Source organism: Lycium ferocissimum, chromosome 2, assembly GCF_029784015.1.
Source record: "Lycium ferocissimum isolate CSIRO_LF1 chromosome 2, AGI_CSIRO_Lferr_CH_V1, whole genome shotgun sequence".
Classification (NCBI taxonomy): Eukaryota; Viridiplantae; Streptophyta; class Magnoliopsida; order Solanales; family Solanaceae; genus Lycium; species Lycium ferocissimum.
Window position 1 is genome coordinate 58158957 of NC_081343.1, and position 24773 is coordinate 58183729.

The following is a 24773-nucleotide window of genomic DNA, read 5'->3' on the forward strand; positions in this document are numbered from 1 at the left end:
GGCTCCCAGCTATGTATTACAGCTGTTTACCTCATGCTTTTGTTAGTTAAATTATGTTGCTATCTGCAGGAAGGCATCTTCCTGCTTATGTTTGTCCAGAAAGTAGTTTTCCTCTGTTGAAGACACCTGGATATGGTCCATATGGAAACTAAAGGAAGTCATTTAAATAATTTTGCAGCTATATATTTTCAATGCAGACAATGATCTTTCATTAAAAGAATATATTTTGCGATGAACTAGTGAAGAGAAGGAAAATATGAGAAAGGGTCTCACTTTGACGTAGTACTATTGTATCATCTCAACAATCTATGGAAGTTATGCTGCAATTTTTCTCTTTGTTAATGGATTATATGCATATGAAAGAAGGTTTTCTTGTATTTATCAACAAAGGTGGATGGTTTTGTTTGGGTAAGTTAAGAGAGGGGAGGACAGGGCGACGGACAGGTTTCTTGGTGCGGATGAGAATAAACCAAGTGGAAGGGAATTATCTTAGTGTTGAATGGATCCCTCTTTCTTGCTTGTTGTCCCTTCGGGTGTTACAACATCGAATGACTTGAATTTCTGAAGCATATCAGACTCTTCGTCCTGCTACTTGTAGAGCTTGTATCTTTGACGTTGTTCGTTAATAAGCCTAAGATTTGGCAATTATTAGGTCCCAGGGAAATGAAAATTTTGCGAAATCTACTCAGATATGACTCCTATGTCTCTTCTGATGAGCATAGGTTTTAGGATTTTGCATACCTCACTATCGGTGGGATTTTCTTGTTTCCATCGCATCTTTGATTCTCTTGATAGTGTAGATATAATTTGATTGTGACCAGTTCCATCACATATTGTCATGGAGTAAACATATATATGATCAATTCTATGACTCAGTATTTCATGGTCTTTTAGCCATGAAATATCCTTTCTATGGGTTGACAGTAACAATCGGAATGAAAATTCCTTCAGTGTGATCAAGCAATTTAGTCCTCTCTAAAAATTGACCACTGATCACCTCTTGCCACCTTCAGATGCAATGGCTACAACCACTATCTTACTCAGATTTGGACGATTTTTCTCTACCAGTTCCAAGACCTCGGTGATCATATAAGAATATCAGTATTCCTCAACGTTTCTTATACTTAATAATTAGCCTCAATATTATGCTATTGTTTCACGGAGACTTTTTGACAGGGCTATTTGACAAAAAGGATTCCATAAAAACATAGAAGGAAAAATTAATCACTGTATAATTTTTCTTGAACGCGGAAATATAAGGTATTTAGATGCTTATTTTTGGAGAAAACGTTGCTTAAGAACTACTCTACCATCAAGAGAGATGCAATGTTATATTGTTAAATTTAATCTGGGCTATGCTAATTAAGCTCTTGAGGTCCACCGTCCACCTTATATTTTTAACTTTGTGGCATAAAAGTGGCAGTGGGTGGCAAGCGTTTTCCCCTTTTAGATATAAAGTTGGTCATTTGTTCAGCAAAGAATATATTCCTTTGAGCAATCTTTAGTGACCCATCCATCGTCAATCTAGTCATCATTTCATGTGCAACATTACCCTCTTCAAGTATTGTTTGTTTATGTACGTTAATCTTGACAGCATTATATGCAGTCAAATACTTTAAAGATCAAGAAAAATAATTTTTCGCCAAAAAGCCTGCTGGCCGGTTTGCTTCAGCAGACCTTGTTGGGTTTTTTTTTTCAGCAGCCCCCTGACTCCTTTTCCTTCGTTGTGTAAAAAAGGTAGATATGAACTTGCGTATCCATGCAGCAGTTTAGATGCCCTTTTTACATTTTCCTTTTTCCTATATATATTCTTCCCTTGATAGCCAAACCATTTACTTTATTATATTCTCTCAAGCCTTGCCCTCTTTGTGCTTGCAGTTCAATTAAGACATTGATCGAAAGTGAGTTGAGAATTTGAAAGGGAAAATGGAAGAACAAACAGAAATGGTAGGAAGAGCATTTGTGGATCACTACTACAATCTTTTCGACAATGATCGATCATCGATTGGTACTCTGTATCAACCAAGCTCAATGCTCACATTTGAGAGCCAGAAGTTGCAGGGAAGTGAAAATATCTCTGCTAAGCTTAATGCATTGCCTTTTGGACAATGCCGCCATGCGATTAGCACCATTGATTCTCAACCTTCGTCCTTTGCCGGAGGGATCATTGTCTTTGTCAGTGGTAGCATTCAACTTCTTGGAGAGGACCATCCCCTGAGGTTTAGCCAGGTCTCTCTCTCTCTTCCTCCATATATGTAATCAAAGCACATGATTTTATATTTTTTGCGTGTGCGGACAAAATCCCACCTTGGAGTTACATACTTAATGTTGCGAGGCCTTTTAGAGAAAATCGCAGGCTTGACTTAAAATGGTCAGTATGACACCTGGTTAAAGTGTCTTTGGGCTGACTTAATTCAATTATATTGTCTTCATAGTTAGGAATCCAAAGAACTTTTAGGCGCATATATATTTGAAACTTGGTTTTCACTCTATCTTATTAATGATGAATTACTTGAAGAAGAAAGACTAAACATGCATCTTGTTTGTTGCATTATTGCAGATGTTTCACTTGATCCCAACTGTGGAAGGAAGCTTCTTTGTGCAGAATGACATATTTCGCCTCAACTATGGGTAGTTTAGCGTTTGTGTGGAGAAAATGTTGATCAAGAGAAACAAAAACAGTGTTTGTGTGAGTGGAAATGTCGAAGAGAGAAAATTATTGGTGATGTAATGAGTTGAATATGGTCCTGGCTTAACAAAAGAAATTGGAGCATCACATTATTGATTTGCTAATTGCTTTGTAATACTGGGTAACCTTTATCCAATTTCCAATTACAAGTACTTCAAGTCTAAATAATCAAATTCATACCTTCGTATTGTGACAAATTTAAAGCGTGGAGTAAAACATCACCAACTCAAAGACCATACGATAAATTGATATACTGAAACCTAGAGGTCCAATTTCTTTTGTAGTAAACATCTCTCTCTCTCTCCTATTTAGTCAGGGAAGAAGATTAAAGGGCTTTACCACTAGACCACTACTATTTTTTGTTCATATATACTTACTTATAAGGTTTTTTTTGCTCTAAAAATCGACTTCGACTCCGTTCCATCGGTTTTTTTATAAAAAAGAATATAAACAGAGACTAATAGGATATATTTACAACACATCAAGATTATATTATTGATTTAATCATGATTAGCGATGATCGATGGTTCAGTGCCACAACTCAGCAGCATATTATTATAACAAAACAAGCATACAAGAAGAAGAGAGCAGAGACTAATAGATATATTTACAACAACATACTAAAACTTCACTAGCAATACATGGCAAACATATTTTTGATCAAACAAGTTTCTCACAACCCCTCAGTGTAAGCCACACCAGTGGATTTTAACCATGCTGTTCCTTGGATCAGCTCGCGGACAGTGAATTTATTTGCCTCTGCTGTAGATACAGCAGCATGATAACCAGGCCACTTTACTCTCTTACTAGTTCCAGCACCTGGCCCTTTGTTCATGTACTCACCATAATACAATGTTTTCAAAGCAAAATCGCCATCCCATATTGACCAACCTGCTGGATCAATATGGTCACCAATATTGGACTGCATGACCACAGTCCTTGAGTACGCTTTCCATGGTCGGCCCAAATATGTCTTAACGGACCCTTTCACTGGTGCAAGGTCCGAGCTAGGAATAATGTCACATCTCTGGATTGAAGTTCCAGTGTTTTGGTTTTTGTCTTCACGACCTTGGGCTGTAACCATGTTCTTTTGTCCGCTCATGGGCTTGCGGGCTGCGAGTTTACAGTTTTGGAACACAACAGCTGCATTACCAAAGATGAAATCAACAGTGCCAGTGATGTAACAATCTCTGTAGAACTGACGGAGACTGTGGGTATAAAGGGTGTCTTGGAATGCATCTATTTTGCAACGGTTGATGACCGAGAGATCTGCTCCAACACGAAGGGCCACTGCTTGGTGCTTTTGTGGGCCTGCTGTGTTTTGAAACCTTAAATCTTGGGCTATGAACCCATCCGCAACAGCAGCTGCGTTAAAATAAATTAGGCAACCAAATTACAGAAGTCAAGCCCCAAATCCCAATAGAGGAAAATTTTCATTAGCTACATTAAAAGTAAGAGTTTAAGTTATTACGTTGTTACTTGTTAGCGTATTTTTTTTTAATATCATTAGATCACATTACGTTTTACAGCATAACCTGTCTTATTAGTTGAATGTGACATTTAAAAGTTTTTGTTCAAGCCCCAATTGATACAAGACATTTGTCTTGGAAACTTTGTTGTTTTCCCAAATAATTTTGTCAGAAAACTGTTTTACCCAGAGTATTTTAGGACTTCTGTCAAAGAATTCGCTTTCCGCCCACCACTCTTTAAGATTTCAATTTTTCAAACACGTTTTTTCTGCACTGACCTTTCTTTCTAAGACACTTTTTTCAAAATTCAAGCCTCTTTGTTAGACCGAATAGCTTAAGTCAAAACAGTATAGTGAAAAAATAAGATAAGATACTTACCAACAGTTGCAGATTTGAAGGTTGTTGAGCCATCCACAACATTCAAGTTACCGGTGATAATGGTTGCATCCATGCCATCACCCACAAGCATTAAATTCTTCTTAGTTTTCCCAATTTCAACATTTTCTTTATATATTCCTTTTTTCACATGAATAACATAACGAGTCTTGCTATTAGCTGGAGCAGAGGCAACTGCTTCTTTTACACTCTTGTATTTTCCACTACCATCTTTAGCCACTACAACATTGGCTTTTATGGCATTAGCAGAAAGTTGCAAAAGCTTTCTATCATTAGTAGTAACCCATGATGGATATTCATCAGTTACTGTTTGGATATCATTAGTCTTTGATGGGTCCATTGTAACCATCAAGGCCAAGGAAGTCCTTGCTCTTGCTATCAAATCATTCAGCATGGGCTTCATAATGGATTGAGCCTGGCCACTTAGCCCATCCATGCAAGTAACATGGTGGGTGAGAATGCTACTTAGCCATGTATGGACATCAAAGTGGGCTTGGGCTGATAGGTTCCCAAGTGCCATCATGGAGTCCATTAATCTGTCTCTTGACAAATCCAGCAACTCTAGACAATCTGCTAGAGCTGCTTGCTCCTTTCCATCATTGATCCTACCGTTCATATTGCTCGCGAAATTGATCGTCTCGTGGATTTTTAACGACGATTTATGTAAAACCATCTGTAATAAATCCACTGTTTTTGTATCCATCAAACCAGCAGGTGCAACCTCAGACACCATGGCCATGCAAGATGGCTGATCATGGGCCTGATCACAAACATGGGCTGTCAAGGAAGTAAATGGGCTAGTGCCATTGATGGACCAGATTGAAATTAATCCAACTGAGCCCACAATAGCAGCTAAGGAGAGAAGCACATAGAGAGCTTTAGAAGAAGAGGATTTTGTTTTTGGAGAGTCTAACAATGGCTGAGAGGAAGTAGCCATAACTTTGTACTAAAGTGGAATGAGCTTGAGTTTGTTGTGTATCTCTCATTTCTTGTGTTCTTATATAGAGTAAAAACACCAAGAAGGGCCAATGTTCGATACCATTGTAAGAAAAGTACTTAAATTAAAGAACAATTTAATAAAGCTACTTTAGTTTACTTTTAGGTAGGGGTGGGCATAAATACCGAAAATCGAAAAATCGAACCGAACTTCAACGCACCGAACCGAACCGAACCGAACCGAACTAGTTTGGTTCGGTGTTTGGTGTCCATCTTCAAAAACCTAAAACCGAAATAGCCGAACCGAAGTTTGATAACCGAACCGAAGAATCGAACGCCCACCGAAAATTAATACATTACCCAAAAAAATTAAAATAGTCCAGACCATTAAGTTTAAGCCCAAAAAAAAACCAAATTGTAACAAGCCCTCTTTTGCTTTTGTATCCCTAATTTTTCACTTCAGTTGAGAAAATCAAATATCCTTAACAAAGAAAGGTAACTAGGATGTATCTTAAGGATTAATGTATGTCCTTTATGTATTTTCTTAATTATTCTTACGGTATGTATATAACACCTAGTAATCCTATATCATGGTTATGGTTTTCTGTTCTTGTGTATCATGTTTGTTTGATTTTGATTTCAATTTATCAGTTTTATGTTTTATTGCTTTTGATAATATGAATTACTGTAAATAGAATAGCTTATAATATCATATCAAAAAAACTGAATTGAAAAAACCGAAACTGAACCGAACTTTCAAAAAACAGAAACCGAAAGAACCGAACCGAACTAGTTGGGTTCGGTGTCCACCTTCAAAAAACCCAAACCGAAATAGCCGAATTAAAGTTTAATAAAATCGAACTGAAGAACCGAATGCCCACCCCTATTTTCAGGTGGTGCAGAAAGGTGATCAGGCATTCTCTAAAATGTGAGTATGAAACACAGGCATTCATTTTTCCAATTGAGCTAAAGTCTATCCTTAAATGAGAGCATCTATTGGTTTCTTTTTGATCTTTTTCTTTTCATGGCAAAGCATGAATGGTTAGTCTATATATGGCTAGTGTAGGTGTATCATGGCATAAAGATATTTTATATTATCAGAGTATTTCAATTTGCATGTGTGAAAGCAGGTTAAGTATGAGTATTATTTTTATCAGGTTGCAAATAAGCTTTTAGTGTATAATTATCTTAAACGTGATTTAATTTTATAAATACTTTTTGTACTACCGCTAAGTAAAATTTGAATTCTCTATACATACATAACTAGTAATTATGCAGCGATATATACTGCAAAAGCTGTAAAGATCTTAAGCACTCGTGATTATGGTAAAGTATCGGCGTAATAATATCAACAGCGACGTAAAGCTATACCTATAAATTATAATTATAGCTTAAAGATAAGATATTTAATTTGAACAGATGGGCCCTTAAAACATTAAAGTCATATGAAGCATGCTCATAGAAAGTGACCGGAGCCTAAAGAGCACAAAAATATTCAAATTAAACCAAATGGGGTGCTCCTTTCCACAATATATCAAAAGGGGTATAATGTGGAGGCCAACGACATCATCTGCAAAAGTTTTTCAATTGTCGGACGAAAAAAAAAAAAAATTACAATGGTATTTCAACGTTTTACAAAAATTAATTCTTGTAAAACGTTGGTTTTATCTTACAAAGCATTTTTGCAAAACGTTGGCTGGCCAACATCTTACAAGAATTCATTTTTGTTGACATTGGCCAACCAACATCATACGATTTACATGAAATTTAAGTTTGGCTGGTTGTTTTTTTTATAAACAATCAGACTTGTTTGGCTGGCTGTTTTTTTTTATAAAAAACAATTTACGAGATTTTTTATTTTTTAACTCAAACATACACCACAAGTCATATAATAATTAACTCAGACAAATATTTTAACTCATACAATAATTAAAAATGTGTGATATATGTGAATACTAAAATATAAGTTGAATAAACGTCACACATTATCTGTATAGTAAATGTTAAATTAAATAAGTTATTAAACGGCACAAGATATATTATATATTCTTGGAAGATTACATAAGAAAACAACGATCGTACAACTTAGGAAAAAAACATAAAAACCAACAAGCAACGATTACCGATTTACATCGGGGACGATTCTTGTTATGACTGTTTGCTTGCACGTACTACACTTCCTAGCCATGTGAGCAGGAGCTATATCCATTTCATTCCTCCTTCTAGTTGTACGTCGCGCTCCTGAAGTTCGCTCGTATATTCAGTTCGCTCCTGAAGTGTTGGCCACCTTCTCCCTTCAGTTTAATTGCAAACACTGAATACGAGCAAACTTCAGGAGCGCGGAGTACAACTAGAAGGAGGAATGAAATGGATATAACTCCCCGTTCGCATGGGTAGGAAGTGTAGTACGTGCAAGCAAATGTGTCATAACAAGAATCGCTCGCGATGTAAATCAGTAATTGTTGTTGCTTGTTGGTTTTTATGTTTTTTTCCTAAGTTGTACGATCGTTGTTTTCTTATGTAATCTTCCAAGAATATATAATATGTCTTGTGCCGTTTAATAACGTATTTAATTTAACATTTACTATATAGATAATGTGTGACATTTATTTAAATTATATTTTAGTATTCACATATATCACACATTTTTAATTATTATATGAGTTAACATATTTGTTTGAGTTAATTATTATATGACTTGTGATGTATGTTTGAGTTAAAAAATAAAAAATCACGTATTGTCTTTTATAAAAAAAACAGCCAGCCAAACAAGTCTGATTGTTTATAAAAAAAACAACCAGCCAAACTTAAATTTCATGTAAATTGTATAATGTTGGTTGGCCAATGTCAAACAAAAATGAATTCTTGTAAGACGTTGGCCAGCCAACGTTTTACAAGAATTGATTTTTGTAAAACGTTGGCTACCATTGTAATTTTTTTTTTTTTGGTCTGACAATTGAAAAAACTTTTGGGATATAATGTTGGCCCCTCCACGTTATACCCCTTTTGATATATTGTGGAAAGAAGCACCCCATTTGGTTTAATTTGAACATTTTTGTGCCCTTTAGGCTCCGGATTCCTTATAGAAATGAAGAACCAGAGTCAATTTGACCAAACCATCATTCATTCACATTCAGCTAGAGCTATTGTTTAAGCAATTTCTAGTTGGAAAAGCAATATCCACAGCAGTTCTTTCCTTATAGTATAACTTTAACTTGGATAATTAAATATACTCTTGGTTCCCTTTTAATTGTTCTCTATATCAGAAATAACCATTTTTACATATCATAAAAGTTAACTTTTTTAAAAAAAAAAAAAACACTTTACCCGTATCATTAAAAACTATTTTTCAAGCTAATTGAAGTACAAGTAGTAAAATTCAGACTTCACAAGTACCATTAACAAAAATACTTTAATAAAATACACGCTGACTTAACGATTTTCTTAATAAGAGAGTAAGATGCATAGTGTCAAAATAACTTAAAATAGATTACTCGATTGACGAGATACACGACGCCATAGATTTATAGAAAGATTCCATGTGCCGATGGCTTTCATGATCACTTGGGGCTGTTGGGCACTAAAAACAACCTATCATGCACGTCTTTTATTTAAAAAATGAAATACAGGGAAAAGTAATTCATTTTGCATTATTATATTAGTAATGGCGACAAGAAAGCATGCTTTTCCAAAAGAATAATTTGCTTAAATAGAGAATAATTGCACACTGTGCTTGTTAACAGCGAATAGAGGATTTATTTAGGCGTAGTTTCAAATTTGGAAAGTGGTACGAGAATATATATAATCCATTTTTTCCTAGAAAGAAGAGTGAACTTTAATTGGTCGCGCTGGTTACTGGTCAGGGCATCAAATGGTGCGAATTATTCAATCGGACAAATAGTTATTTGAACTGAGATGGATTATTAGGTCAACAAGGCTAAACAGTGAATCATAGTCCAATCCCACCCAAAATTTAAATGATTTTTTTAATAATTTATTTAATTATCAGGAAAAAGTTTCTTTCTTACGGCTATATATAGCATATCAACTACAAGAAACAAAAATTTCAAAGTATTTTGATAAGGTCTTTCGTGGCTAATTTGAGCTACATATTTAGGTCAAATCAGCTCGACTTCTAAATGATTGAATTAAGCGGGTCAAAATGGACTAAGTTAATAAATGACGGGTCACTAACCCGTCATTGACACTTATGCCCTTATTTTGTGCTGGTCTTTAACTTTTACCCCTTACAACAAATAACTTATTCGCGAGGCATGAATTTATATTTTCGTATCATAATATCACATAGATTATGCCTGCATACTTAAAACAACTTATGCCTTCGATTGCTAAATGGTAACATTTAAAGATCAGCTCATTTGACAGGCAAAATTAAAGACCAGCTAGCCCATGTGAATGGGCAAAAATTAAAGACCAGTTGAAGGTTAAAACATGCTATCATTGGGAAATTTATGTGCCCCTATTTTGGGCTAATCTTTATTGAGAAAATTACATAGGGTATTTACTTAAGATTCTTTATTACAAAATATATAGATATTTTTCCTTATTTACAAAATATAACGATATATTACTAAACATGAAGGATTTTCATATATTTTTCGTTTTTTATTTTTTCCAAAAAATAATAATTTTTATATATATATTTTTTTTTGCTCAAAGGCTTAAAAAATTACCTCAAATTTTTGTGTATGAAAGCTGTATGAAAAATGTATGAAATGTGTATGTGTGAGCGAAATTTTTAATATAATTTTCATACACAAAATTGTGAGCGAAAACTTTAAGTCTTGAATATTGTATGAAAGTTGTTACAATGTTGTTGTAGTTGTATTAATTTTCCAAAAACCTAATATGAACTTTATATACAAAAAATGTGAATGAAATTCTAAGTCTTGAGCGAGATATACACATTTCATATCATTCTCATACATAAAATTTGAGCGTAATGTTTAAGCCTTGATCGAGATATACACATTTCATACGTTCTTCATACCTAAAATTTGAGCGAACTTTTAAGCCTTGACCAAGATATACACTTTTCATACACAAAAATTTGAGCGATTATTTTAAGTATTGAATGATGTATCAAAGTTGTATACGATGTTATTGTAATTGTATTAGTTTTACAGAAATCTAACATGAACTTTATACACGAAAATGTGAGCGAAATTTTAAGACTTGAGTGAGATACAAATTTCATACATACAATTTTGAGTGGATTTTTTTAAGCCTTGAACGAGATATACACATTTCATACATTTTTCATACACTTAATTTTGAGCGAACTTTTTAAGCCTTGAGCGAGATATACACATTTCATATAACTTTCAAACATAAATTTTTGAGCGAAAAAAATATTTAAAAAATATTTTTTTAAAAAATAATAATAATTTTTTGAAAAATATATATATATATATATATTTTTTTAAAAAAAAAAAAAAACATGTTTTATATAGGGTTTGTAATGTTATGTTTTGTAAATATAAAACTATAGTCACGTTTCGTAAATATTTCTCCTTAAGATATATATTTACTTAGTTGTCCCATCTTTAGTTCTTGCGACTCTTAACAAATAACTTTTTCGCGGGGGATAAGATTATATTTTTGCATCATAATATATCACAAGTCATGTCCCGCATGACTAAAGAACTTATACTTCACTAGGCATAATTCCATTGCTAAAGGGAAAAAATTAAAGACAACCCCATTTGAAGAGCAATTCGTGCAATTTATTCGTCTAAACTTGGACGAGTTGAACGAGCTATATTTTCATGGGCTAATTTTTTCACCCCTGATATCGGGCTTACCCTTTAAGGATTCTGAAAATAATATCTCTTTCGGTTTTTGAATATGAAAAATTATCCCCCATAATATCAAGATCAATGATTGAATGAGAAAGCTTTTTTTGAGATTTTCAGAATATAGAAAATCGATTATTTATTACTATAATATTTTTAAAAAACGAAAAAAGATAAATGCAATAAGATTGTATCAAATGATTAAACTCTAGCCAATCACTAAGTTTCTTGGGTTAGGGAAAACAGACTACTTTAGCTTTTACAAAGAAAATGGATAACTCTCCTTGAGCTAACACAGTGAGGTAAACCCTACAGTCCTGAAACTCCTGAAACATTTAGAGTTTGCTTTTAGTACTACACAATAATAACATACCCAATATCGTCTCATAAGTGGAGTTTGAGGAGGGTGAGGTATGCAGATTTTACCTCTACCGTGTAGGGGTAGAGAGATTGTTTCTGACAGACCCTCGGTCAAGAAAATCATTTTTCAGAATAAGTCTAAGAAAATGCAATTTTAAAAAGTTATGATGAAAATATTGAAGAAAGAAGAAGTGCAGTTTACTTCTACTACTCAAAAACTACTTTAATTGGCATTTTAGTGACAACTTAAAATGAAGGATCAATATGCTCAAATATATGAAAACTGTAAGGAAAAGATAATTACATACTAAAACACAACGTGATTTTAAAAGTCATTACAGATAATGGGGTGCTATTTTGAGCATATAATTAAGTTAAAAAAGGAGCTAAATAAATACAAGTACTATTGTACTAGCAGTAATAATTTTAGCCAAAATGCATTCATTTTTAATTTGTTTCATGTTGTGTAAATAAAATTGGTAGGTGAACAAAAATATTAATGCAGTTGGTTCGCTTCGTTTCTTCTTCCGTAGCAGTGCTTAGCAAGGTAGGTGAATCATAATCTCCAATCATATGCTTCATCTGTTTCAATGCATGTGATTTAATTTATTTATTTAGTTTGTTTTAAATAATATTATTTTTTATACTTAGTAACTCTTTAATTTCAATATTTCATATAATATGTTTAAAGTCACAAGATTTAAGGGACATCTTGATACATTAGACATATCTTAAATCTAACCTGACACGGGATCCAGAAGCCTCCCTTGCTTTTTTAAACACTGTATCCAATCAACCTAAGACACATAAAATAAGTTCAAGAGTAAAGATCAGGCAAGAGGGGTGTTTTCTTAATTTCATGGGGAGGGAGGCAAAGATGGAGTTCTCCTTTTACATAATTATCAACTAAGTACTTAATAAAATTATCATATAAATGAGATAGAGGAAGTAGATATCGTTTTCGTAATCCTCTCCTGTTTGCTCTTGTTGGGATGCTTTCGATATATATCCTACAACACTGACATGAATATAAATTTGGATCTTATATTATATCTCGTGTGAAGACATGAACGTGAACTACCCTGGTATCTAAAATGTTTATTATTTCAAAAAGTGGATAAACGACAAGATGATTCCCCTATCCAATAGACATCACAAGTCACAACCATTCTTCTTATAAAAACAACAATCACGTGGCGACTTTGAAAATGGTTAATAACTTAATTCATTTACTTACCTACCAAAGTTATCAATGCAGGGCGAATATTGTGGAGTAGTTTCTATGATAAAACAAGCCAAGCTTATGTGATTGGAATCAAACTTAATATATCAATTTAATTTGTATATATCTACAAAATTAAATCATTTAAAAGGAATAACAGAAAATGTAATTTTTAATTTTGAAAAGAAAACACACAGAAAGTTTAATTTAAGTCTTAATTAAACACAATTTGCATTGTGAAAACCTGTGAAATATAAAATAATATTTCCTCCGTCTACAGACTAATATTACTGTTACTATTTAAAGAATCAAAGTGTTTCTCTCTTGGCTTTAATTTCTTTATTAAATTCAAATTTTAAATTAAAAAATTATAACTCGTAGAAGTATGGTGTAACAATAAATATGTCCGAGTACCTTTACAGGATAAATAATAAATATGTATGAGTACCGTTACGGGATAGACCTTAACAGAAAATTAATGAGTAACAACAAGTGATTGAATCTAATAATTCTTTGTATAAAATTATTGACTCTAAAAATATGATAATATGGAAAAGATAAAATCATTTCAACAACCGATTTCGGCAGGAAGCGCTGCCTTTTCAAATGAGAGGAAGACGAGTTACTCACACTTCAGTTGCTGGTCATATGAGAATTAACAGTTAAGCAGTGAGAATTCTATAAATTCTCCCGAGGAAAATAGAGATGTCTCCTATGTTGCCCATAATATGTGAAAGTATCAATGTATTTCATAGATTCATTCGGTCTGAATGCTACATGAAGAACACAAGCAAGATGATGGAACTGGAAGACCGAGGATATAAATGGCTCGGAAAATTTGAATTCATATGTATCCATCCATGTAGTACTTTATTCTGCAACATATACATAAAATTCATCTCTATAGATATCATTATCTACCTTCATAAGGACGTATGCTGTAAATTCAGTTTAAAAACTAAATGGCGTAATGTTATTAAATTAATCCGTTTATGGATACTCGATTGAGGAAATCCAAACTAGGCCCATAGATCTAGATATTCTACTGTGATGGCTGCTCTTATATTAATAAACTTTTAAACAGTGTTGAAACATTGGATAATTCTGACTTATCGTACTAAAGTCTTACACCATAAATAAATAATTGCATGTTGCATATTATATTAATAATGGCGACAAAAATACAATATGCTTTTCCAAACAGAGAATAATTGCTTAAACAATGCCCATAGTATTGGACTCTGGTTAATTTATTCAGAAAGTGTGCGTAACATTATCCAAGTGGAAGTTATAAAATTGGTAAATGTTAAGTAGTTTTCATGCGATCCAGTTTTATTACTAATTTATTTGTTACAAAAAGAAAAGAAAAGAAAAGAAAAGGAAAAGGATAAGAAAAATGATGAAGATATAGTCACACTAATACGTACAGATTAATAAGTTTCATAATTAGACCTTTAATAAATTCATTAACCGCCTCATTCGGCTACTTTAGTGTGTCAGCAATAATTCTCATTGAATTATTATATAGGATTAATAACCGAAAGATGCGTCTATTATTGCTCCAAATGACTATTGAATGTTTTAAACGCCTGCGAGATCCATTTAGTATATCTCATGTGTATATAAAGTTATGAACATGTAACCTACCAAACGGTAAATACTTAATTACATTATCACACGGAGTGTTTACACCAAATTAATATATTTTAACGTGGTTAAGTGATTTAGTGAAGTGAATACATACATTAATTAATCATGATTAAGTGATAGTTGTATATATTCAAACACATATCTTATATTCATTGATTTAGTGTAAACACCCGGCGCAGGTAACCTTTTTTTTTCCGGTTGGAGGTTCTAAGTTACTTACCAAACAGCTATAGCACGAAACTAAAATTGAATCACTCACTCTCTATATCTAAATTTACGTGACATACTTTTTTGATCCGTTTAAAAGAGATATCACTTTTTTCCATATTAGAAATAGTTTAAATTCAATATCCTTATTTTATTAATAATGAGATGATTTATAGCCACATGAATGTTTAAGGCTTTTTTAAGTTCATAAATTTTAAAAGATTTTTTTTTTCTTTTTTAAAACTCTATGCCAGTCATATAACCATGTTGGATAGTCACCCATCACACGGCTCTCAAATCCAACCTACATAAATTGAGACAGTTCAATTAATTTACTTTGTAGCCCTTTAAAAATTTAGTTTTAGTTTAATATATGTTTTTTACAGGAGATTTTATTTCTCCACATAAATAACGTATATGAGTAAAAGATCTTTACAGAATTATAAAAAGCAATTCCTCTAGTTTACCTATTAACTATGACCCTGCACCCAGTTTGTACATGTACAACTATAATAGCCCAACGTGACCAGCACTCGAGACATTGTTTTACTGATCTCTTTTTATTTCAATAAATGTTATTTCAGATTTGGTCCTATTGTTACAAATTGCATTGAAGTAATATGCCAAATTTGTTAGAGGGGCTACTTATGAAAGATTTGTTAGTTTTGTTAATGTTCAAACATTGGTTGTAGCATCAGGGCATGTAACAGGTTTACAGGCATAAGCCTAGACACCGGTTAACTATATATATATATATATATATATTAACCAAAAAAAAAAAAACCAAATTATTCTTCACTATTAGTAAAAGTCTGAAAATTTGTTTGGATAGTTTGATTCAGTGGCGGAGTCAAGATTTTCATTAAGGAGTATCAAAATATAAAGGAGTAAACCTACGAATTGCAAGGGGAGTCAATATATAGTATACACATACATAAAAGAGAAAGTTTTTGCCTCGCTAAAGTTTTTGCCTACACCGTGAAATTTCGACGAATGGTGTCCGCCAAAATGCCATAGTATACACATATTTAAATGCATGTGGCTCCGCCACCGGTTTGACTTAATAAAAAATTTAAGAAAGAAAATAAAATTTTATAAATTTATGATCTTAAAATGCCATAACGTTTGAATGACTATAAGACTTGAAATTGCTAGTCTCCAAAATGTCATAGTACCGTCTGACTATTAAAGTTTATCACTAAGGAAATATACAAATTACTCCTTTTCAAATGGATTAATAAGAAAATAGTACCAAATAAAATCGAATGAATGGAGCTACTTTATCGTAAGTCTGGTGGCAGACAGGCATGTTAAATTGAATGATCGAGTTAAAAGTGCATTGATATTTACTTATAACATAGCAAGGAGATGTGTCATACGCATATAAAATGGATTAGTTTAAAATTAATTCGTATTAAACCCGTCAAATCAAATTTGATTAGCGAAGTAGGTAGAACATTTTAATTTGAATTACCCGGCGGTGACAATTTTTAAAAAAAAATAAGCATTCCCTTGCTTCCAACTTGAAAGTCTAGTTGGGTCACTTTGGAATTTGCAATTGAGTAGAATAAATCTAGTAAGTGGATCACATGAGTTCAGATAAACACAAAAGGAAAGGATAGCTGAAAAATGCTTGTTTAATTCACTCTCTTAACTAGCTTCATTTTGCAAATTAAATTTAAGAAATGAAAATCATCACATTAGCGTTAGTGAATTTTTTTACCAATACAACACAATTACTTGCATGTGCAGCATGTTAAGTAAAAACAGTATGAATGTTACTCCTCCGTCTTAATTTATTTTAGATGGAGGGAATATTATCCTGAAACCCTTCCCACCTTGAAAATAATAATTTAAAGTAGCTTTATCGAATTCTAGCTACTTTATGCATACTTTTTTTCTTGCAAGTTGCCCGCAAAAACTAATTATGAATATTGACACTTGCAATCTTTAGTCTATATAAGAACACTAGCAGTGACAAGATTCACAGCAAACTCAAGCTCATTCCACTTTGGTACTAATTAAGTCATGTCTAATTCCTCTCAACCATTGTTAGATTCTCCCAAAATAAAATCCTCCTCTTCTAAAGCTCTCTATGTGCTTCTTTCCTTAGCTGCTATAGTGGGCTCAGTTGGATTAGTTTCAATCTGGGCCATCAATGGCAGCAGCCCATTTCCTTCCTTGACAGCCCATGTTTGTGATACGGCCCATGATCAGCCATCTTGCTTGGCCATGGTGTCTGAGGGTGCACCTGCTGGTTTGATGGATACAAAAACAGTCGATTTATTGCAGATGGTTTTACATAAATCTTCGTTAAAAATCCACGAGACGATCGATTTGGCGAGCAATGTGAACGGTCGAATCAATGATGTAAAGGAACAAGCAGCTCTAGCAGATTGTCTAGAGTTAATGGATTTGTCAAGGGACAGATTAATGGACTCTATGCTGGCACTTGGGAACCTATCGGCCCAAGCCCACTTTGATGTCCATTCATGGCTAAGTAGCATTCTCACCTGCCATGTTACTTGCATGGATGGGCTAAGTGGCCAGGCCCAGTCCATTATGAAGCCAATGTTGAATGATTTGATAGCAAGAGCAAGGACTTCCTTGGCCTTGATGGTTGCAATGGACCCATCAAAGACTAATGATATCCAAACAGTAACTGATGAATATCCCTCATGGGTTACTACTAATGATAGAAGGCTTTTGCAACTTTCGGCAAATGCTATAGCAGCCAATGTTGTAGTGGCTAAAGATGGTAGTGGAAAATACAAGACCGTAAAAGAAGCAGTTGCTTCTGCTCCAGATAATAGCAAGACTCGATATGTTATTTATGTGAAAAAAGGAACTTATAAAGAAAATGTTGAGATTGGGAAAACTAAGAAGAATTTAATGCTTGTGGGTGATGGCATGGATGCAACCATTATAACTGGCAACTTGAATGTTATTGATGGCTCAACAACCTTCAAATCTGCAACTGTTGGTAAAAAGAATCTTCTTTCTCACTACTGTTTTAGCTTATTTATCATTTTCAATAAATCTTTTAAAAACTAGAAAAAATAATTATTCTGACAAAGTAGTTTGAGATTCAGGAGCTTAGCTTTGGACAACTTTTAGTGAGAAAAGGTTTGTCGGGTAAAATTCACAAATAGCCATTGTCTTGAGACTTAAATTTGATAGTGGAAACTCCACTACATTGCAGTGGAGTTTAACTTGTGTAAATAATTTTTGATAAACAATGAATTTCCAATAGGACAAATGGCAACAAAAACATACTGGGGCCAATAGGACAAATCGCACTACCAAAATTGGGGCTTGAACAGTTACTCTTTGGTGGAAATAACTTGTGCAATCTACACAACTACAACAATGAGAACCTAATAGTGATGGATAATACTAATTGATTTTTGGTTGCCTATAAATATAATTTGTTTAAATGCAGCTGCTGTTGGGGATGGATTCATAGCCCAAGATCTACAGTTTCAAAACACAGCAGGTCCACAAAAGCACCAAGCAGTGGCCCTTCGTGTTGGAGCAGATCAATCGGTCATCAACCGTTGCAAAATGGATGCATTCCAAGACACCCTTTATACCCACACTCTCCGTCAATTCTACAGAGATTGTTACATCACTGGCACTGTTGATTTCATCTTCGGTAATGCAGCAGTAGTCTTCCAAAACTGTAAACTCGCAGCCCGAAAGCCCATGAGCAACCAACAGAACATGGTTACAGCCCAAGGTCGTGAAGATCCAAACCAAAACACTGGAACTTCAATCCAGAACTGTGACATTATTCCTAGCTCGGACCTTGCACCAGTGAAAGGGTCCATAAAGACATATTTAGGCCGACCCTGGAAAGCGTATTCCCGGACTGTGTACATGCAGTCCAATATTGGAGACCATATTGTTCCAGAAGGTTGGTCAATATGGGATGGTGATTTTGCGTTGAAAACATTGTATTATGGTGAGTACATGAACAAAGGACCTGGTGCTGGAACTAGTAAGAGGGTGAAGTGGCCTGGTTATCATGCTGCTTTAACTACATCAGAGGCGAATAAATTTACTGTCCGTGAGCTGATTCAAGGAGCAGCATGGTTAAAATCCACTGGTGTGGTTTACACCGAGGGGTTATGAGAAACTTGTTTAATTATGTTAATCTCTCTCTATTATGTGTTGCTAATGAAGTTTTATGTTTGGTGGTTTTAATTAAGCTTGTTTCTTAATAATATGCTGATGAGTTGTGGCTCTATCATGTGAACGTACGATCGGTCATCACTAATTGATCAAATTAATAAACTTTTATTATAAAGAGATACAACTTATTTTTATGAGTGTCGGTGGAATCATTAAGTAATGTATAATTATTGCTCTTGAAGAGTGTCGGTTCACAGCAAAGGCGGATTCAATATTTTAAGTTTATGGTATCTTGACCATAACCTTTTTTCCTTATTGAATTGTAGTTAGATTATTTAAATATATTGAGTGAATTTCATAAGATGAGTTAACAAATATGGCCCAAAGCTAGCTACTGGGTAGAAAAATTAAATAAACCGGTACATTAGCATGCGGTGCTCATACACGATCGGTGAAGGATCACATCTCAAGGGGATATGATATAGCTATGTGGCTTACCTTGACGCAAGCATCATTTTACGACTCAAGTCCATCACCTAGGCCTATAAGTCACACGATGAGAACTTTACCATTACTTTATGATTCTCTTTTTATTAATTTATGTCGAACCTATAACTTAAATGGTAGATTCGCCCTATTGGACTGAAATAGAATATCCAACTTCTTGTGTGTGCTCTAGGTGTAGCCCGCAACTTATAACAAATTGGTTGATACCCGTAGTCATGTATGTTGTGATCCAGGACAATGGCGTTTGGTTTGCTGTCTTTTTTTCTCATATCTTGCAATTCATAACGTACGTGTTCCCTATAGCTAACCTTTCAATTTTCTGCTTTTTTATCCGACAAACCGCTACGTATAGGTGCTCTAGCAGAGCTACATGCTTTAACCCTTTTAATGAAAATAGGTGATCCAGCAGAGCTACTTGCTAATTAACCTCTATATGGCTGATTAATTATGACTATGCACTTGTAACTTGTAAGAGAGTTATTTGGTAATTTGTTTGGAATCTTTGCAGCTCTATCACAATGTATTGTCTACAAGGAAGAACTAACAAAGGGTTATGAGACGTGCATTTTGACAATAAACTGATGATATGACTGTTTGAGACCGCATTCATTATGACAGTGTTTCTCTAGTACTTCACATCCTACACGTACGTGACGGGCCGTTTGACCACGCAATTTGGGCTTCCACTTTGAACTTTTGATCTAAATTAAATGACATAGAGTATCTATTTAAGATTCTTTATTATAAAATATATAGATAGTTTTTCTTATCTACAAAATATAACAATATTTACGAAATATGACATATTTGCATATATTTAAAAAAAAAATTATAAAAAGAAATATTTTAAACTTTAAAAAAAAATTATATTTTTTTAAATTTTTTTTGTTGCTCAAAGGCTTAAAAAATTATCTCAAATTTTTGTGTGTGAAACCTGTATGAAATGTGTATGTGTGAGTGAAATTTTTAATATAATTTTCATACACAAAATTGTGAGCAAAAATTTTAAGCCTTGAATATTGTATGAAAGCTATTACAATGTTGTTGTAGTTGTATTAGTTTTCCAGAAACCTAATATGAACTTTATATATGAAAAATGTGAATGAAATTCTAAGTCTTGAGCGAGATATACACATCATACCATTCTCATACATAAAATTTTGAGCATAATGTTTAAGTCTTGATCGAGATATACACATTTTATACGTTTTTCATACACAAAATTTAAGCCAACTTTTTGAGCCTTGAAAAAGATATACACATCTCATACACAAAAATTTGAGCGATTATTTTAAGTCTTGAATGTTGTACCAAAGTTGTATACAATGTTGTTATAGTTGTATTAATTTTACAGAAATCTAACATGAACTTTATACACGAAAATGTGAGCGTCAGCCTTGAGCGAGATACAAATTTCATACCGTTTTCATACACACAATTTTGAGCGGATTTTTTAAGCCTTGAACGAGATATACACATTTTATACCATTTTCATACACTAAATTTTGAGTGAACTTTTTAAGCCTTGAGCGAGATATACACATTTCATACATAAGTTTTTTTGCGGAAAAAATATTTTTTTAAAAAAAATATAAAAAAATAATTTTTTTAAAGAATAAAAAAAATTAAAAAATTAAAAATATTTTGTTAAAAAGTAAAAAATAATAATTTTAAAAAAAATCTTTAAAATAAGCATATTTTGTATAGGGTTTGTAATGTTATGTTTTGTAAATAGAAAACTATCTTCATATTTCGTAAATATTTCTCCTTAATATGTATATATACATACTTTTCCCTTTTATGTTTGTTTAAGACATTTGAACGAAACTTCAAGCTCAATTCTCATTTTTTTACATGATTTTAACTTCTTCTTTCTTTTAAAAAAAAAAAAAAAAGTTAAAGCTTGACTCATATGTTTCTAATTTCCAAAAAGGACCAATAACTTTAATTTTACAGAATTGTTGTATCAAGTGAGTAGATTAAATTAAAGAATTGCTAGTTACTACTATTGTTGATTTATTGGATCAATGACTTTTTTTTTAAATTATGTGTATTTGAAAATTTATAATAACATGTAATCCAAGCATTTATTTGTAATATATACACAGAGGTTGCACCATGCTGGGCAGAAAAAAAAATCAGCCCTGCAAGGAAGCATTCTGCGCTCATAAGGTCTAAGAAGGATCACATCCTTAGGGGATATGATATACCACGCTAGGCGGCTTACATAGACGCAAGCATCATTCTACGACTCGAGTCCATCGCCTATAGGTCACACAATGACAATTTTAGTGTTACTTTAGGACCTTTATCGAACCTATAACTTAAATGGAAGATCCACCCTTAATGGACTGAAATAGAAAACCTAACTTCTTGTGTGTATTGTAGGTGTAACCCACAACTTCCAAATAACTAAATTGGTTGATACCAGTAGCCATGTTGTAAGTTGTGAACTTGTGATCTAGGACAATGGCGTTTGGTTTGGTTTCTTCTTCTCTTATATTGTATTTCATAACGTGCGTGCTCCATCTAGCTAGTTTTCAATTTTCTGGTTTTTGGTCCGACAAATCCCAATATGGGGAGGGAATCTAGCAGAGATACTAGCTTTTCCCCTTTTCATTAACCTCAATAGGCTGATTACTGTGACTGTTTTTCGATAAAATCATTAGCTACCAAAAAACGAAGTTAGAGATTTGTTTCGGTAAATGAGCTCAAGGTTTGGTTGTTTCTCTTATAAGGGATAAAATTAACAATATTTATCTAAGTTAATAGTGTAAATGGAAAGTAAGAAAATCACAAGAATGTTCAAATCTCCGAGAGTAAGTATATTTCTTAGCCAATTAATAATACAAGAAGTGAGAACTTGGGTACAAAAGTGTGATTATTCTTTCTTCTCTCCTAAGCTTTGTTTATATAGCCAAACCCTTGGTATGTTACTGCCTTAGGTGATGTCAGTTGAGTGACGCAGCTTGGACTCTGCGCATAGTGGCACTCTGCTAGATGACGGTTGATGTGATAGGAGTTGTTGGGAGTGAGAGGCAGCTGTATAGATCCGTTTGAGATTCTTGCGACTGCGAAAACTTCTCGCCTACCCTTTGAGTCTTCCGAGCCTGCTTAGTCCCAATGTTCCGAGACCCGACGTCTTCGGACCTCGATTTCTTCGGTATGAGAATCTCGGATAATTATTCCCGCATACAGATAGTCCGTGGCATCTATCGTTTGGTATATGTGCAGCAACGGGAAAGAATCTTTAGGGCACGCCTCGTTCTAGTCTTTTAAATCCACACACATTCTGAACTTGTTGAGTTTCTTAGGTACAACTACCACGTTAGCCAGCCATTCGGGGTTCTTAACTGCCTGTGTGGACCCTATATTGAGCAAACGAGTCACTTCTTTCTTGACGAACTGGTCCCTTATTGCAGATATGGACCATTTTCTTTGCCTGACTGGAACATGATTAGGGTCCGCACTCAATTTGTGGTTGGCTATATTCGGGGGGATCCATGTTATGTCAAGATGAGTCCACACAAAGCAATCAGAATTATGAGTTAAACAATTCAAAAATTTACTCCTGAGCCCGGGTGATAGGTCCGAGCCCCGGCATACCTTCTTTTCGGGATATTATTTGAAAAGCTCCACACTCTCTAGTTCTTCGATTGTTGAATCTGTGGGATCCTTATCTAGAGGTTAGACGAAACCTTTTGGGAGAGCTTGACCTAGGCATTCTCTGTCATCCAATCGCACCTTGTTTTCTTCGGATCCCTTGCTTGGGTCGGGCTTCTGTAATTGCTATCGATTTGTTGTCGACCGCCGGGAAGCCACTGTCGCTAGCATATCCTCTCTCTGACTGTGGAAGCTATCCCCCTAAAGTTTTTCAATCCCCCAAGGCATAGGGAACTTGACTTTATGGTCATAAGTCGAGGGAACGGCCTGCATCGCGTGTATCTATGGTCTTCCGAGGATCGCGTTGTAAGTCATATCCCGCACTCGACATCGAAGGTTGTGATCTGCTTCACGCTATCAGCACGAACGGTTGACTCTATATCTCCTTCTGTCACCTTGCTGGACATATTGAATCCTGCTAGCACCTTGGTCGCGGGGACAACAAACTCCTCTTCCCCCATCTCTTTCAGAACTCTTAGCTGAATGATATTCGTCGACCTCCCTGGATCAATTAAGACACGCTTGATGAAAGGCTTATGAATTGTTAAAGATATTACCAGGGCCTTGTTATGGAATGAAGAGAGGTTCCCGCAATCAGCCTCAGTAAATGATATATTTTGATCTTCTGCGAATCCTGGCTCTCGTACGGTGGTGGTAACCGAGACCTTCAATTTTTCATGGAAGTGTAAGTGACTTTGTTTATCGTCTTTGTGTCAAAGATCATATAAATGGTATGCGTAGACGACAACGTCTGGTTTGACCTCTGCCCATCGTTTCGGTCGATGTACTCCCTTAGATGCTCCTTAGATACCCAGGCGCGCAAAGAATTGCGCTACTTCTATTCTCAAATTACTACAATCTTCGGTAGTGTTCCCGTAGGTGTTATGATAATGACACCATAACCCCGTACTTCTTTTCTTCGGGTTGGAATGAATGGCATCGAGGAATTTGGCTTCCTTCATGGTCTTCATTACCGACACTATCTTTGCTGCACTGATGCTGAAGTTATGGTCGGATAGCTTCGGAGGGCCGCTACCTCTTGGCGTGGTTCGCCGAGGGCCCCAATCCATGAGGCCTTGATTATTCCTGACGTTACCTCGGTTCATGCTTGTGGACGAGAACTTTCTCATCTCGTACGAACTGAAACGCCTACTACTTGTAACGTCGGCGTCGTACCCTGACTAGGTCTTTTCGGGGGGCGACTATCAATGTGAGATGTCGTCCTCATTCGCTGATCTTCTTCGATTCTCATTTTGGCTGTATACCTGAGATTGACTTCACTCTACGTTTGTGCCGGGGGCTCCCTCAAGATCTCCTTTAGTTTTCTGGATGCATTTGAGATTTTTGGTTTCAACTCATCGATGAAAGCAGCGGCTGCCCAGTCTTAGTCAATACGTGGCAGCAGCATCCTTTCTCTTTGGAACCTGTCCACGAAGCTTCGTAGCGGTTCGTCCCCTTCCTGCTTGATTGTAAACACATTCTGCTGATGGTTTCCACCCTCCGGGCTCCTGCGTGCGCCTTAATAAAGACATCTACAAGAGAAACGAAGTAATCAATAGAATTTTCATGCAAGTGAATATACCAAGAAAGTGCTCCCTTTATGAGCGTCTGGCCGAATTTCTTGAGCATGACTGATTTGACTTCCGATTATTTGAGGTCATGCTCGGTGATTGCTGCCTCGAAGGTTACGATATGATCTTCGGGTCCATGGTGCTATCACATTT

The 24773-nt window shown here is 34.6% G+C and overlaps 4 protein-coding genes across 5 annotated transcripts in view; 2 read left to right on the plus strand and 2 right to left on the minus strand.

The window, feature by feature from the left end:
- The window catches only part of LOC132046306 (uncharacterized), a 59510-nt gene extending 36643 nt beyond the window's left edge, over positions 1-22867 (minus strand). Inside the window, exon 1 of the mRNA XM_059436892.1 lies at positions 22859-22867. The gene's annotated coding sequence lies outside the window, so the exon portion shown is untranslated. The remainder of the gene's footprint in view (positions 1-22858) is intronic.
- LOC132048249 (nuclear transport factor 2B) lies at positions 1559-2838 on the plus strand. 2 transcript variants are annotated; one of them, XM_059439153.1, is made up of 3 exons: positions 1559-1737; positions 1879-2229; positions 2561-2838. In XM_059439153.1, exons 2-3 carry the CDS (start codon positions 1927-1929, stop codon positions 2633-2635), a joined length of 378 nt encoding a protein of 125 aa, XP_059295136.1. In that variant the 5' UTR covers positions 1559-1737; positions 1879-1926; the 3' UTR covers positions 2636-2838. The 2 variants fall into 2 exon arrangements, with proteins under 2 accessions (XP_059295136.1, XP_059295135.1); XM_059439152.1 differs by lacking the exon at positions 1559-1737 and having other exon boundaries at positions 1774-2229.
- Positions 3298-5541, minus strand: LOC132046304 (pectinesterase-like). The gene is made up of 2 exons (XM_059436889.1): positions 4537-5541; positions 3298-4054 (listed from the first exon to the last, which is right to left on the minus strand). The coding sequence occupies exons 1-2, from the start codon at positions 5489-5491 to the stop codon at positions 3363-3365; spliced, it is 1647 nt and encodes a 548-aa protein (XP_059292872.1). The 5' UTR covers positions 5492-5541; the 3' UTR covers positions 3298-3362.
- LOC132046305 (pectinesterase-like) lies at positions 16711-18992 on the plus strand. The gene is made up of 2 exons (XM_059436890.1): positions 16711-17728; positions 18188-18992. The coding sequence occupies exons 1-2, from the start codon at positions 16774-16776 to the stop codon at positions 18877-18879; spliced, it is 1647 nt and encodes a 548-aa protein (XP_059292873.1). The 5' UTR covers positions 16711-16773; the 3' UTR covers positions 18880-18992.
- Positions 22868-24773: the final 1906 nt, after the last annotated feature.